General features: G+C 38.8%; 1 protein-coding gene across 18 annotated transcripts in view; it reads right to left on the minus strand.

Annotated features, from left to right (window-relative positions):
* Window positions 1–16,048, minus strand: part of CTBP1 (C-terminal binding protein 1) — a 257,915-nt gene that overhangs the window by 6,169 nt on the left and 235,698 nt on the right. For all 18 annotated transcript variants that reach the window (XM_076335751.1, XM_076335760.1, XM_076335749.1 and 15 more), the window contains 4 exons: window positions 11,462–11,676; window positions 7,357–7,487; window positions 5,001–5,128; window positions 1,454–1,571 (listed from right to left, as the gene is read on the minus strand). In XM_076335751.1, coding sequence (XP_076191866.1) covers window positions 1,454–1,571; window positions 5,001–5,128; window positions 7,357–7,487; window positions 11,462–11,676 — 592 coding nt within the window. The remainder of the gene's footprint in view (window positions 1–1,453; window positions 1,572–5,000; window positions 5,129–7,356; window positions 7,488–11,461; window positions 11,677–16,048) is intronic.

The following is a 16,048-nucleotide window of genomic DNA, read 5'->3' on the forward strand; positions in this document are numbered from 1 at the left end:
AAGGACAGCGGAAAGATTACGACAAAGAGGTATAAAAAAATAATGGAAGTACTGCACTGTCCCTTCCCTCAAGGCGCTGAGGGAAGCAGGTGTCTGTAGCTGTCTCAGCCCCTTTCATTCTACTGATGAGTAAATACCATACTGGAAGATAAAAAATTGCAGATGTTTTTCATAAATAAAAATTATGCGAAGCTGGCTACTCAGAAAAATCTGCTGCTAGAACAGCTGCTAGGGATAAAGGGACAGAGAACAACTCTCAAGCAAACAAAGTAACTAAGGACCGTACCTATTAGACATAAAAAAATTGCCCCTTTCTATTAATTATTAAGAGCTGCCTTCACAGTTGATTGAGAATACATAGATCAAGTCCCTCAAATGCTTTTGCTTAAAAATTAAACATGTGTCGTGGTTTAACCTCAGCCAGCAACTGAGCACCACACAGCCGCTCGCTCACTCCCCCCACCCCGGTGGGATGGGGGAGAGAATTGGAAGAGTAAAAGTGAGAAAACTCGTGGGTTGAGACAAAAACAGTTTAATAATTGAAATAAAATAAAATAGTAATAACAATAATAATAAAAGAATATACAAAGCAAGTGATGCACAGTGCAATTGCTCACCACCCGCCGACCGATGCCCAGCCAGTCCCCGAGCAGCGGCCCCCCTGGCCAGCTTTCCCCCAGTTTATGTACTGAGCATGACGTCCCATGGTATGGAATGTCCCTTTGGCCAGTTTGGGTCAGCTGTCCTGGCTGTGCCCCCTCCCAGCTTCTTGTGCACCTCCAGCCTGCTCAGTCGGTAGAGCATGGGAAGATGAAAAGTCCTTGACTAGTGTAAGCACTGCTTAGCAACAACTAAACATCGGTGTGTTATCAACATTATTCTCACCCTAAATCCAAAACACAGCACTGTGCCAGCTACTAGGAAGAAAATTAACTCTACCACAGCTGAAACCAGGACAACATGTAATTTAGAAAACACTAGTTTAAACATATTTTCATAATCAGCGCAGGCTATTCCACTGTATTCACTACTAAGTTATTTGTTCTCTTGTGTGTCTGGAGGCCACAAAACCACATAACAATAGTTTATTATTAAAAGTCTTTCTGTAACCTACTGCTGTATCATTACCTTCAGCAAAAGGAACATAAACTTCTACTGCATTCACTGGAGATGACCAGAATTGTTTTAATGGAATACAGAAAACACTGTATATTGTTTAGATATTACTGACCACACAAAAAAGATAAGAAAAGGAAACGTACTTATGCGCTGCATGACTGACTTCAGCTAGCAAACCAAGATCACTCTCCTGAATGCAACAATTATGAAAACAATATAGCTGGGTCCTCATCCAAAACCACTTCATTTTTTTAATAGGAAGGTCTTTTATTTATTCTGGAATACATACCTCTGAATTAAGGAGGTATTTCTTTTACACCTGCAGCACGCTTACCTGTATGCAGCACCATTAAGCTCTGGATGAACAACTCCAGGATCCATGCTGGCCCAATGTGTAGCTGCAGTCAAATGATCTTTGTTAACACAGTTTTTCAGACTGTCTGGAATACGACCTAGGAGGAAGTGAGGGAGAGGAAATAAAAAACCATAAAAATTGTATGCCTTATGCTCTTAATGTATCTATGTTAAAAATAGTTACAAATAGTTGCATATTTAAATCAATACATAAAAATCACACTAAGAGCTTTGATCCTCACCATTCCCCTTTTGTCTGAGACTTAGTTAATAATGGGTAAAATGCTCTGCATAATTTTTAGTTCTCTGTCTCTGTCTTTTGTATACAGGGTCTTAGTAAAACCATAATCAACAAGATTCATGCTTTCCAAGAAGCTATATCTTGAATATAGAGCATGGCTGCCACTCAAATTCAGTAATGTAGCCTCCTGCTCTCTGTCTTTAACTTCATTTTCCTCCCTTTCCCTCCACGTGTAACAGCAATAAAAACACTTATTGAAGAATGTAGGATTCTGAATGGAATTTTGCCATAAACCTGAATATGACCGACACTTTTTTCATGTCCTCCTGATCTTCCCCTTCTTTATCTCAATTGCTCTTCACATTTATTTACTATGATCTATTAATCCTCAGCCATCTCTTTCATTCCTACAAAAAATGAAAATACACCAGAAAACCCCCTTCTTCATTCCTTCAACTTTTGCTTAACCTCTGAAGTATAACTAAAGTTTTAAGACACAGATACTGGAAAATCTGTCAACCTGATTCAGCACATATTGGACAAGCCTCTGACTGTCTTCTGCAGAACTATCTCCAGCCCTGCAAAAAATGACATGAACAGATACGATACACATTTTCTTCATGGCAACAGGAATATTTCCACCTATTTCAACGGGAGATCAATCGGAGCCTGTGTTTTTTCTGACATCTGTTTTAATGTATCCTTTCTAAAGTCTACTCTTACTGCGCATTTGCACGCACAGAAGTAGAAAGAGCCGAGTTCGAGTCTACCTCTGCTACTGCTGGCAGTAGTCCTCCAGAAACGCTTTCAAAAATTGACCATGCTCCATCATTAAAGAATTCAGGCTTTTTGTCTCTGACTTCCTACTGGAAATTTGATTAAGGACTTCACTACTTTGCCTGCTCTTTCTGTCCATCAGCCTGGCCACAATGGGGCTGTAAAAAAGCCTTTTCACAGAATTGCTTTTTGTCTAGTGGATACTATCAAATACTTGTTACTCCGTGACTTGCGCTTATGTCACTAAAACTTTCCCCATCTCCTATGCACAAGCCGAAAGGGCTTCTTAGTTCAATATTGGACAAGATGAGGTACATGCTCCGTCATGGGTGAATTCCTACTATTCTCCTGATTAGAAATCATCTTCAAAAGTTAGTTGAAATACATATTCATCTAAACTTCTGCCAAGATTGTCCATAAATTTGAATAGTATCTTTCTTCTTCCAATGTTTATCCTTCAAACTGCAATCCTGTCTTCCTCCTTGCCCCTCTCAATTCTTCATTTTGCTAACTTCTGTAGGCGTGTTCTACTAGTCTCCCCTTACAAAACAGTATTTATTTATTTATTTAAAGCTTATTTCAGTAATGATCTTTTCACTCGCCTTCCCGTTTCTTCCATTACTGTTTTCAGTGGTCCTCCTTATTTAATAACTTTGGATGTTTTGATGTTCAAAAATATATTTAAAGATATTTAATCTCTGCTTATTATTTTTAGTTTATACATCAGAACGTCACTGACTTTTTGGGAACAGCAGAACCACTTAACATCTTTATCATCAGATGGTAGTCATAGCCTGCATTCCTTCACTGTACACCTTTTTCCAATTAGTTTCTCTCTCTACACCCTCTCTCCTCTGTGTTCCCCTATGGCTTTCACGTATCCAGCTTTATCCCACACTTCCTGTATCTTTCCCACATTTGTTTCACTGTAATTCAATGTCATTCTCACCTCCCTAATGTTGGCCTCAGTTTGATCTTACTACAAACCATGTGCAAACACTGAAGTGCTGACAGCTTCAATACAAATCAATGATTTAGATTGCTGATAGCACAATCACACATTGAAGAAAATATAGGTCTGTCATCCCAGGCACATATGTTTGGGCTATTGCACAATATTTAACATAAAACTAGCTCCGTACTGCTGACTCTTACTCAGTTTTCACATCTTAGCCTGTTAATGCTTATTTGCACATCAATCATCCCCCAAGTAGGTATCGTATGCTGGTTTGTGCAATCGCTCCCAGAGCTATTTGGGAGCAGGTAATAGTTATACAACTTAACGAACATACTATTAGAGTTCTTCTGGAGTATGAGCAAAGGGATGGTCAGACTCTTTTAAGTTACCTCTAAAACAGAGAGAAATAGTCCTGTAAAGGGCAATTCAGACCACGAGTTTAAGAGGTGCCTTTAATCACCATCCAGAGAATCTTCTTTCTGCACAGGCTGTAAATGAAACTAAATTGCCCAGCCTCTCTAGGCACAAGATACAGGAAAAGCTACTGCTAGTGCTTTTCGCATAGCAGAGCAACGTGTTGGCACTGAGCTACTCTCAAGGTGACACAGATGGCCCTTCATGTCTGCAGAGCATTCACCCTATATTGCCAAGGGGGAAACAGCAAAGTCCTACTAAAGAGAGAACATTAGTGCTTAATGAATCGTTTTCCAGTATGAAAATCCTTCCTTTCATTTTAGGCTACAAGGGATTCAAACCCATGCCAAATGGCTCGCTCTTCTCATTTTATTTATTAGCAGTGCATGTTCAAGACATAACTGTTTTCTCTTATGTGAACAGTTACAATTACATGGTAGTTATATAACAAAGAGACTTTGCTCTTTAAAATGCCAGGCTTCCTTAGCAATGCTTTAAAGAGAGGAACATCTAAAATAGAGCACCCGCCCAACAAAATACTGAAAACTTTATTTTGACATAGAGAATGAGTTGTCGAGATATGAGCATTACTAGGAACAGCATGAAGCTCTAGATGCTTTACCTCTGAACATTACAGCCTTAAAGACACTGAAATTCCAGACCGTCCTCTAAGACAAATTTGGATGAAATTTGGAAAATACAAAGGAGCCAAAAAGAGAAGAATAAAGGAAACAGAACTGCTCATGACAAGTATAAGGGGGCATCTAGGAAAACCTATGAAAGATACCAGCAATATCTGGGTGACTTGCAGTCAAACCCATCAAATGGGTAATATTTACAAGCAACGACAACAAAAAAGTGGATTTTTTCACATGTAAGTACATTTCTGTTATATGGAAAAAGTACTTATTTTTGCAGTGCCTGCCTTCTCTTTGTAATTGCAATGAACCTCCAAAATGATCTGTTCCAGTTCTGAGAACAGACTTAGTGGGTATTTGCTAGTTTCTACGTTCCAAGTATTAGAAGTGGTAAACAAAACCTAAGCTTGGCTCTTTTCAGCGTCTTTCAAGACTGAAGAATGAAAAAGATTGTTAAAAAGAAATACGCAGTGAAGGAGTTAATAAGGTGAGTTAGTACCTGTGATCGCCCTTCGGATCTCTCGTGCTGCTTCCTCCCGCATCTCAATTGAGGCTTGTTCACTATACCAGGCTGCATGTGGGGTACAGATCAGGTTTGGTGCATCCTTCAAGGGGCCCTGACTAAAGCTAAACGAAGATTTAAAACAAGATCAAATGACAAAAAAATACTGGGGGGTGGGGGGGGGAGAAGAAGAGGGGAGGGAAGAAGGAGGGGGATCCAGATGGATTTGTACATACACAGATTAATTTCTACAACAGAAAAGAACTGCATTTCTATTCCTTGTTGGGTTTGTTTTTAATTCTGTCAGTTAATTTAATACACTATTCATGGTATTAATAAGCAACAATCACCTCTCATAGACTCAAAGGGTAAAATATATACTATACTCATAGACTAAGTATAGTAACAACATTAGCTTCTGTCCAATGCACTTACTGCTAACTACAGCCACTGCCACTCCAGTTCTGGTGCAGAAATGCATGAAGCAAGACCCGAATCAATGCAGGATGTCATTCCATTTGTCCATTTCATCACAGTTTTACTTTTACTGCATTAGCCAACAAAGCTCTGTTCTCTCAAGAGTCACTGTCAATGTGACATTTAGTCATTTAAAGAAAAAAAATCTTACAATTATTTCCAAATAAGAAGTGTGTCCACCAGCAGCCTTAACTTTTTTTGATAATTCAATTTTTTTTTTCTGTTATTTTTAACTATTTTTTCTTTCCTGTTCCTTTATAGAAACTTCACAGAAAGAAGGAAATTTACTTTACAGATTGATTTTCAGGGAAAGCAATGAATCTGTGTAAAAGTGCTATCACAGATACAGAGTAAAGAAACTGAAAATAATGGAAACTTGCTCCTCCTATTTATTTCCAGTTTTAATAATCTTACAGTCAACTGTAACAACAGGAGAACAAATATTTTAAGACAAAAGCGTGCTTTCAGAGTTGGTCATAATTCATATAATGATAGATCTCATCTGTAGTTCAATAAACATCAGAGTATCTGGCAAAACCCTTGAATAAAGAGTTGCATGCTGCGATCAGATAGACGTGCAGCACTGAAGCCAAAGGAAATTGTGGCTGTAATCCTGCAACTGAATCTCTGCAGATGGCATCTCCATGCAGCAAATGGGGCTTCCTATAGGTGCAACGGTCTGCTTGTGCAGATCTGAGATCTGAATTGGGAAGAATGTACGCAGCTGAAAGTCCCTTGAGCTGTTAGACTCTGGCTTTGCACAACACTACTGCATTGTAATGACTACATTTAGAAGTAAATGAATGCAGGGTATGCATAAATAAAATTAAATATTTGTGATGTGGCATTGTGTCTCAGTAGATACAGAAATTCTACCTAAAAGGGTACTATTCTATTTTTTTAAAGCTTCTAATCCCCCACCAAGCTGATACGAGAGAGACTGTCCTCTCTCCAGTCTTTACAACCTGCCCTCAAGTCCTGAATCTGTTCCTCTTCAAAAACTTCTGTGGATTGTTCCAGTTAAAATTAACATTTCTGCCCGCCCAGACTGAACAACTGAAAAAGGCTTGCCACATACAAGCACTAAGCTGCAGCAGTCTATGCTCATAACTCAACTCAGAAGTCAGGCTCAAGACTCAAGGACGTATCAAATAGGCTCGTTTCTGATTAGGAGTGCTGATACCGTAACACCGATGCCACTTTGGGGAGTGGTCCGTTTCTGCCTAAAACGCTGGACTTCTCAGTGTCATTCAAAAACTAAGGCTTGTGCTACCAGCTCTGCTAATGTCAGCAGAGTTACTACTCCCCTGATAAAGGGTAAAACAAAACAAAACCTGCACTCTGACCACCTTCCTTACCTTAACTTTTTTTGCAACCTGTTACATTTATGGCTTTCCTGCAGAGGCAATCTGGACAGAAGTATGTCTTTTCCTCCAGAAAGGTGTCATAAAGTAGTTATTTCTCACACCAAATCTCAACTCTTTGCCTTCTGAAAGAGTCTGTTCAGACATCAACATTAGTTGCGTCCAGAGTGGCATCAATGACAAAGGAGCACTCCCCTCAAAGCCATGACACAAAGCCATGCCCAGGATTTGAACCCAAGTCCCTGCTATTTCTACTAAATAAACCCAATGGATTTTTTTTTTTAAGGAATTAAATCTTGGAAGTCACTTTTTTCACTTCTGACCACATACACAAGCTCCATCTACATTTGCATTAGTCCAGTGCTGCACAGATTCATGTTGCTTTACTAAGGAGTATTTAGCTACCAAATGAAGGGAAAACTCAATTTACTTGTTGCTGTTGATTGTATCATGCACTAAGACTTAAAAATAAGAAAGTGAACAAAATAAAAAGAAAAGAAAAGGAAAAGCACCTGAATGGTTCTGACTCATGTACATCTAAGGCTGCCCCTCGTATCCTTCCTTCCTTCAGGGCCTGTGCAAGTGCTTTTTCGTCTACTAACCCACCTCGAGCTGTGTTGACCAGGAAAGCCCCTTGTCTCATCTAGGGAAAGTTAAAAACAAGAATGATGAAATAAAAATAAATGAAATAAAATCGTTGTGGCATTAGTTTTTACTCAAAAGAAGCATCCATTACAACAAAGGCTATTCAGCTGATGTAACCTGTGACAGTTGTCTTCCCTTTCCATTGGAAAGTACCACAAAATGTGAGGCTTCTAACATAAAATGCTATTTCACAGCACTTAATAACCTTTTGTTTCTTGTAAGTAGTGTCTTTTAATAGAAGCGTTGTTTCAGATATTGTGCAGTAACATGATCAACAGATACAACTGTGCATATGAAAGTGACAGATCATTTTATGCCTTTTTATTTCACTGTGAAATTGCATGAGACAGAAACTACAGCACATTCTTAAACAAATTCATATTTTGTGGTTTTCAACTTTCACACAAATAAAAGCCTACATGAATTTTTCAGAAAAATCAATGCTTTTGGATTTTCAAACACTTTTCCCTTTAGTTGCCAAACACAGTAGATCTAAGTTTTATTTATTTTTGCTACTTCAGCTTCCTCCTCCCTGTGAGACTTTTCAAATAAAGGTCTAAAGAATTCTTATATTATTCAATTAAAAGGCATGAAAATGAATTTGGTTGAGAACACTGTGTGCCCAGGAGAGAAGCTGTGCTGCGCATTGTGCAGATTAGCATTGTAGATGACACTGTGTGGGGAGAACTACGAGAATTTACACCATAATATATCCACAACTCGAAAACAAAGTGGCGGTTTAAATAAGAGAGATGGTACGGAAAAAAAATAAATTACTACATCCTGCTTCCAGCCACCCTAATACTTCATCTTTTACCAGATGTCTCAAACACAGCTTCTGAACTCAGAAGCATTTCTGTGCATGAAGGTAAGCATATGAAGAGCAGGAACCATGGTGAAGATGAATGCTAAAAATCTCATTTTGTACTGACTCCATCTCTCACCATAAGAACAAGAAAACCCCAACATTTTGACACCAAGTCAACTACTTGAAACCTACACATCAAACCAAAGCTTATGTAAATGGATCCTTACTCTGAAAGACTGATTCAAAATGCCAAATTCATGAACAACAAGGAGGTTTGGATGAAAGTCAGCTACGAGAATTTTTTTTACATGAGCTCATAGGAAATATTAAACAATTAACATGCATATGCTTGCAGTAAGGTTATAACGAAAAAACCCACCATTTTTTACTGGCCAACTCACTAGGTTTAGTGTAGCCCTGCCTCTCTCTGTTTGCAGACTCTTGGGCTTACAAAAGAACCATCTACTGGCCTGTATAGCAAAACCAAAGTCCACTTACAGGAGCAGAACTAAGGGGTACTTCTTTCAGTTTTACGTAATTAACTTGGGAATTAGAACAGTGAAGAAATGGTGGCATGATCTTAAGTTGGTGTAGTAACAAGACATTCCTGATGGGAACCATCATTTCATCTCCACTACTTAAGTCTGCTGTGAGGGAACCATCACTTCATCTCCACTACTTAAGTCTGCTGTGAGAACTAGATCAAAACTAGCACAGGAGGGCTCACGCAAGTGACAATCACACCTGCTGTGCAGACATGCCATATAGGCTCGTGGGAGCTTATATACCCTTCCTATTTCTGTGCTCTTGCAATAGATAATTTGAGCTTTAAGTATAGCTTAGTGTATTTATATGCCCTTTGAAGGACTTGAAAATTTTAATCAAAGTGAACCCTGCTAAAATTTTCTGTCCAATCTTAATAACCTTGCTTGAGTTTTCATTTTAGGACTATTTACAAAACTCTAAAGCTAGTACTAAGACAAGCCCAAATCAAACAGAACATGGAGGCATAAATGCATTCTAGTGGGAATGAATTACGTGACTCATGATAAACTATAAGGGTGGATGCAGCTGGAGATGACCCTGAACAATGGGTGGAAGCTTGAAAGAGCTTCACAGCTAGAACTGCTGATGGCTGTTAAATTCACCTACACTAAACCTGCAGAGCTGCTTTAAAAATGTATTGCATTTAAATTGCAGTGTCTTTTTCTCAAATCTGTAAAACTAAAGATGATCTCAGCTTCTCTTAAGAGCACCTGATTACCATGGGCTCAATAAACACAAGCCTGAAACACTTCTCTGAGCTACTCTGGGTCTACAAGACCAAGCACGATGGCTACGCAGAATGCTGACTAATTAAAGGGAAAAGCTACTGAAAGAGAAGACTGACACCAAATTTTCAAAGACATTTCAAGGTTATGTAGTTTCAGATTCTAAATAAATTTCAGGGTGAGACTTCAGTGAAATAAGATGCACCGTACTTCTCTGTACTGTTTAAAAACTGGTTATTACATGAGCATGCAATATTGGACAAAAGTGGCATGCAATGCTCTCCAAAAATTTTAGGCCAACTCTAACATCTGTCAGCCTAAAAAACCTATTCTGCTCTTTTTGATACATATTCAGAAGATCTCCTCTACATAACCTCAGCAGTCAGAGGTGTTACAATTTTATGGTTTTCACATCAGCTCTTACAATAGACTGCTTCATCCAAACTTTTATCCAAAGCAAGAACTATATTCTAATGTTTTAATCCTTGCTTTAATCATGAAGGATAACAAATAGCAAGATAAATGCTTATGACATCCTTTCCAGTAAAGACTTTATTATATGCATTTCATTTCAGATGGTATCACTCAGTTTTAACCTGTTTTGTTTTGTTTGTTTCTCTAATGCACTAAGCCCTCTCCAAAGCTCATCGCATTTATCCACCTCCACTCAAAAACTTCGCATGACACACTGGCCCAAGTTTTACAGTCCACTGCATAATGAGTGACCACTGCTAAGCCTCCAGGCGGTCCCACTGAATTCCATGTGATTCTGTCTGGGCCTAGATGTCTGCTTGCAAAGACATCTAACCATGTAATAACCCTTAAATGTACCTGAGCACACAACAAAAGAGAACGTTCAGGGCAGGGTGACAGAGCTCTGTTCTCTTAGAGATTCGCATTTTAAACTTCTTAATTTTTTAGAGTTTTAAATCCCAAACCCTGATTTTATGTTGGGATAGATCTGCAAAATCCCTAAAGTCTCAAATCAAGGAGTGTGTTATATCGTCAGTTTTCTGCCATGATCCTACATGACTGTGGAACACATTCAGTAATTACTTCGGTTCTCCTAAAGTTCAAGAGTAGTAGGTGCAAACTATTTCTCAGAAGCCAAGCAATGATTTTACTGCAAAAGAGTGCTACTGTCACTGTTACCAACACATACAAACACCACATATATAAAAAACAGCAAAAGCAACTACCTTAGAGTTTCTTTCCTGTACACTATCTACATTCTTACATCTCAACGTTGTATTTCTTGCTGTTACCTACACTGAGGTTGAAGTCAGAAGCTAGACATTTAATGAAAAAGCTTACTATCAGATTAGTCAATATCAGAGCAGTTACTACACCTAGATTTTGAAATTATTTTAGTATTACCTAAAACTTTAGGGAGAGGTTAGTACTAATTCCAAGAAACATTATTTTTCCAAATAATGCAATGCTGTAAACACGATCCATCCATGAAGCGCTCTGCAAGCATCAGGACTGAGCACAGGGGGGAGCCATTTAGTCATAATCCTTAAATTGCATCTAAAGAACTCAAACTGAAGAACAAGATTGAAAGGCAGAATTGCTACCTGAAAATACACAGGTAAAGGAAGTAGCTACTACAAGACATAGAAAAAGTGCTTTTACATAAATGCAACTTTATTAAATCCGAACAACATTAAGAAGAGCAAATTATTTCCACAAATGTAATGTTACTGAGCAAAAAAGACAATAGAAGCAACAACACATAAGCTATTTCCTAAACAGTTATAAACCTGCTTGATCTCAAAGTAGCAAAAGGGAGAGAAACTTCTTTCAAATGAGAATCTGCCTGTTGACATCAATAAACGCTATACAGTGTCAGCCACCAGCACCGGTGTGGAGGGCGCCCACAGAGATTATTACCTGCTTTATGGTGAAGTCATTAATAAGATGATGATTGTGTTCATTCAAGTTGCAGTGCAGGGTAACACAGTCACTGTGGAACAGCAGGTCCTGCAAAGTGCTCACCCGCTGCAGTCCCAGAGCACGCTCCATGCCATCTGAGAGATATGGGTCATAGAAAATCACACTGAAGCCAAAGGCTTTGGCACGTAGTGCTACTGCTTGCCCAACACGCCCTAGAACAAGATAAACATGCAATGAGAACAGATGTGAAGCAGCTGGTGTAAGGTACCCTCCTCCTTCCTATTGCAAACGCTTGTATCAAACCACACTGTTTTGTACAGCAACTGGAAGAGGATAAAAAAGAGGCTGCTCCCATCCCACTTGAAACCATCACTAAGATCAGAAATGTTACATCCGAGTTGTTTCACATTGCCTTGGTCAACACAAAGCAGGAGGCTTGCACCTTCTGCAACCAGAGATCTGAAATGCCAGAAGATGTCACATAATCTGCAATAATCTGTGTAATACAAGGGCTTGCCTGCTGGGCCTGTTTATGGTAAAACACTACTGCTTGTGAACACATCCTGCCAAGGACTTATTCTTACCCATGTCAGACCAGCTGGCTTTAATAAAAAGCTATAAAATTAATCCTCAAAAATGGATGCAATAAAAGATAAAAAAAGATAGCTTTAATAAAAAGCTATAAAATTAATCCTCAAAAATGGATGCAGTAAAAGATAATTTGTTTAATCTGAAGCTCAACCATTCTCAATGCATGGAATCTCCCTTCTGAACTAGTATTTTCTTTCATTTTGAGTAACATCCTTTCAGCATTAAAATACCTACAAGAATCCTGTCATCTAAGGCTTTAAAAAATTTTGTATCCATTTACCTAAATGATGAGTAAATACAGTCCATCATACGGCACCTAGTTAAGAAGAGTGCGGTACCATTTGGTATTCACATTGACTTTAGCTTTTCTCTGTTCCACTTTCCTTACTGTCATATTTCAGAGTTGTGCCTGAAACTGCTGTTTGGGCATGACTGCATGCCACATGTATCAGGAGGTGTGTATTTCCCTTTGACACACTACCAGTAAAACACAGAGAAAAAAAGTGAGTGAGTACATCTAGTGAGAAAGAGTATTTTGAAGAACGAGAACTAACACACTTTTCAGGTTAGAAGACTAAACGCTGGATACTCACGTTAGAGTATTACAAATGTTAGATAAAGACATTTCAAAAGCATCACTAGACACACCATAATAATCGTGTCTCATTTAAAAAAAAAAAGTCAACAAGTTTTCTTTTGTAACATCTGAGTTTGTTCAAAAAAGCATCAAATTAACACAGGGAAATCCCATCTCTTTCCAATTGTGCTTGAAGGGATTTCCCTCTGCTTTTCAGTTTCTCTTTGAATAAACTTAAGAAGCCACAGGAAGAAAGTTTTTTTGCTGATCATTTAACCTGAACACAGCAATTCTGCAGTGCTTAGTGAGAGATGTGCTTGGAATATTAAACAGTATGTCAATCTGACGGGGGCTGTGTGCTTTTCTTCGGGTGCACCAAGTTAAAATACTCTTCAAAATCTTTTATTTCAATACTTGCATAGATGTTATTTGTTTGCTTTCCAAGCTGTTTTTTATAAACTTGAATTAGACAATTTTCAGCACAAACACTGTATTATTTTCAAATTTTGGCACGTTCACAGCTCAAGGAATCAGTCACACAACAGCAAACTTTTTTTTTTTTAAACAAAGCATATCGCTTTTACCCCAGCTCCATTCATTTTCACATGCAACGTTCTGTCATCTGTTCTTTTTTTACACTCTTTACAACACCAATACCTGAGGGGATTCACAACAGTGAAATCTCTTACAACAGACTCTCCAGTTAGAGTTATACTTTCCATTCATTGCAACCAGGCTAATAAACCAAAGCCTTCTTCAATGTGTGCAAAGTTTCCTTCTGAAAGACCTGGGAATCACATGAGTGTACTTCTAGCCAGAATTGTCCTGTTACAATCATTTTATGGGATAAAACTCTTCCGCAATTGACAAATCGCATTTGGTCTTAGTCGTTAGGCAAATACATACACAGACACACGTAATTTGCCAATTCCTTTTTAAACTACAGTCTGACAATATAGTACAACCACAAACCTATGACGGTTTTTTCCTCTCCTGAAAAACTTCTAAGACTCTCCTGGGTATGCGGGGTGGCTCAAACCTACCTCAGCACATCAAGAACAACAGAACAGCACACAAAGCATCCCACCTTCGGGACAACTCTCTCTTAAAAGCATATACAATTGCTATGAATATTCATGGCTGCTTCCAGGGAAGGCAAATTCTGAAGTTCAAAACATCAAATGAACTTCTTGGTCTGTAGTGTGGGAAGAATGCAGAAACCACACATCGCATACAACTGCAAAAAAAGCAGAAGCAACAAAAGCCTATTTTGGAAATTAGAGATTTAGATAAAGCTCTAGCAAAGCCCATGGATCATTTCAGTGACACCAGAAGTGTGAAGAGAGACTCATCAAAAACGCCTGGGTCTCCTGTTACAGTCTGACCCATCTACTCCCCCCAAGCCTCCCAATTCCCCCTAAGTCTCCCAGTTTGTAGGGGTCTCTGACCTTGACCTTGCCAACGACCTGATTTGAGTGTGACAGTATAGTAGCTGCAGTTATCAATGACACCCGCCCAGCCCTTGGGCAAAGAATGAGCATCCTATGCTGGTATTACAAAGTTTTATAAAATGCCCTTGATACCGTGGAAACGTTGATGACCTGCCTGTAGACTTCCGTGGAAAGAAAAAGCGCTTTCACTTAGCAGCTCTCTCCTGTCTATGCAACAGTAATGGAGAATCTGGGTAATTTTTCCTCCCTCTTGGAGAACTCTGCAATGTGGAGAGTGCCATTTTGTTACATTTGCTGCTGAGTACATTAAGAGAGCTAGTAGGACTGCTAAGGGTACATCATTTATTGCATGGTAATACTACCCAACTCTTACGCCTTAATGTTGCCTGATAATGCAGATCAGTACTTTGGCCAACATCTAGTCAGGACCATGGGACTGTTGAGAGAATACAGCAGGTGAGGAAAGACAAACTGAGTGATGACATTCATTATGATGCGGAGACAAATGTATTTGGAGAAATTTCACCTCTCTTGAGTGAGGAAATGCATTAGCTATTAGTCATCAGCATTTGTAACTGGGAAGGAAGGGGAAGGGAGTGTGCCTTCACTGCTGTAAAATTACCACAGCAGAACCAGGTCTAGCTATCTATTCATCCAAGTACTTACATGGTGCTGCTCATAAATATTCTCCTTTAAAAAAAAAACCTAAATGTCTAGATATGAGATGAAAAGGTAGCTTTTTTTTAATACAGGGCTTACTATCCAAGCTTGTGATGCATCACTTGAAATATAGGACACTGGATAGTAATAAAGATTAAAAAGTGACAAAGACAGCTGTTTAATGATGTGATATTATTATTTATGTAAGGCTCAAAGAATCACACACTTCATAAAGACAGAAAGAAACACAGGCTCTGCCCTAAGGAGCTCAAGAGGCTAACCAAACAACAAAACAATGACGAATGGTATCCAACAAGCACATGAAGGAGCCATTATGCTGTTGAGTCTCTGCTTATCTTCAAGCTCAATACAAGCAGAGGATGAGAGATGGGGTTAACTTTAAAGGAAGAGCACGGAGTAATAGGATTAAGCAGGATAGACTAAGTGTCAAAGCAGGAATATGCATGAGAGGAGGCAAAGAAAAGAGAGTGGGTGAAGGAAAGAAAAAGGCAAGTGAGTCACGAAAACTTGGCTAGACCAGTGGATAAGGAAGTGAATAGCTGAAGCTTTGGAGGGAATGACATAGTCATTCCCTAGCACAGAGATAGGCAAGAGCTAGGGTGTTTCTCTTTGGCAAAACAAGAGAAAAGCCCAGGAACAGATGTGAAGAAGGTCTGGAGTTAGCTGTTGCAGCAGCAAAGTGATAAATTTAAGCAACCCACTGCTGAAGAGACCACAAGTTTAAGACAAGAATAGAGAAACATAGCTGTGGTTGAGATAGGAGATGATCACAGATACACATTAATGAGAAAGGACAGAAACAGTGATACTACACAGAACTAGAGAAAAGAAGGACTTAGTAACAGATGATGAGAATTGTTTATTTTGTGTGCAATACATTCACTTCATAGCCTCTTAGTGGTTCATCACTTCTGACATTGACATGTCTAAATAATAAATAATAATAAATTGAGGCAAAACTACAGACATGGGAAGAGGCCACTAGTAGAGAAACAAAACCTAAAGGCAACAGTCTTTTGAAGGTAGTTGTAAATACACATTTTAGTCTGAAACTAGAGACAGGTAGCCTCTTGCAGTGATCTATAATAGAAAAGAGTGTATCACAGCCTACGTGCCTGAAGTGCTCAAATGTAAAGTCTAGTACAGCCCTATTTCCGTATCTTCTAAGACTACATTTTTATTCTTCATTAATACATAGCTACATAGGAGTTTGTTAGAACAGGTCAGAATCAAAATGTTGTGCCTATTCATATACATGCACAAAAAGAAACAGTGGAAGTTTCC

This window comes from Aptenodytes patagonicus, chromosome 4 (genome assembly GCF_965638725.1).
Source record: "Aptenodytes patagonicus chromosome 4, bAptPat1.pri.cur, whole genome shotgun sequence".
Taxonomy (NCBI): domain Eukaryota; kingdom Metazoa; phylum Chordata; class Aves; order Sphenisciformes; family Spheniscidae; genus Aptenodytes; species Aptenodytes patagonicus.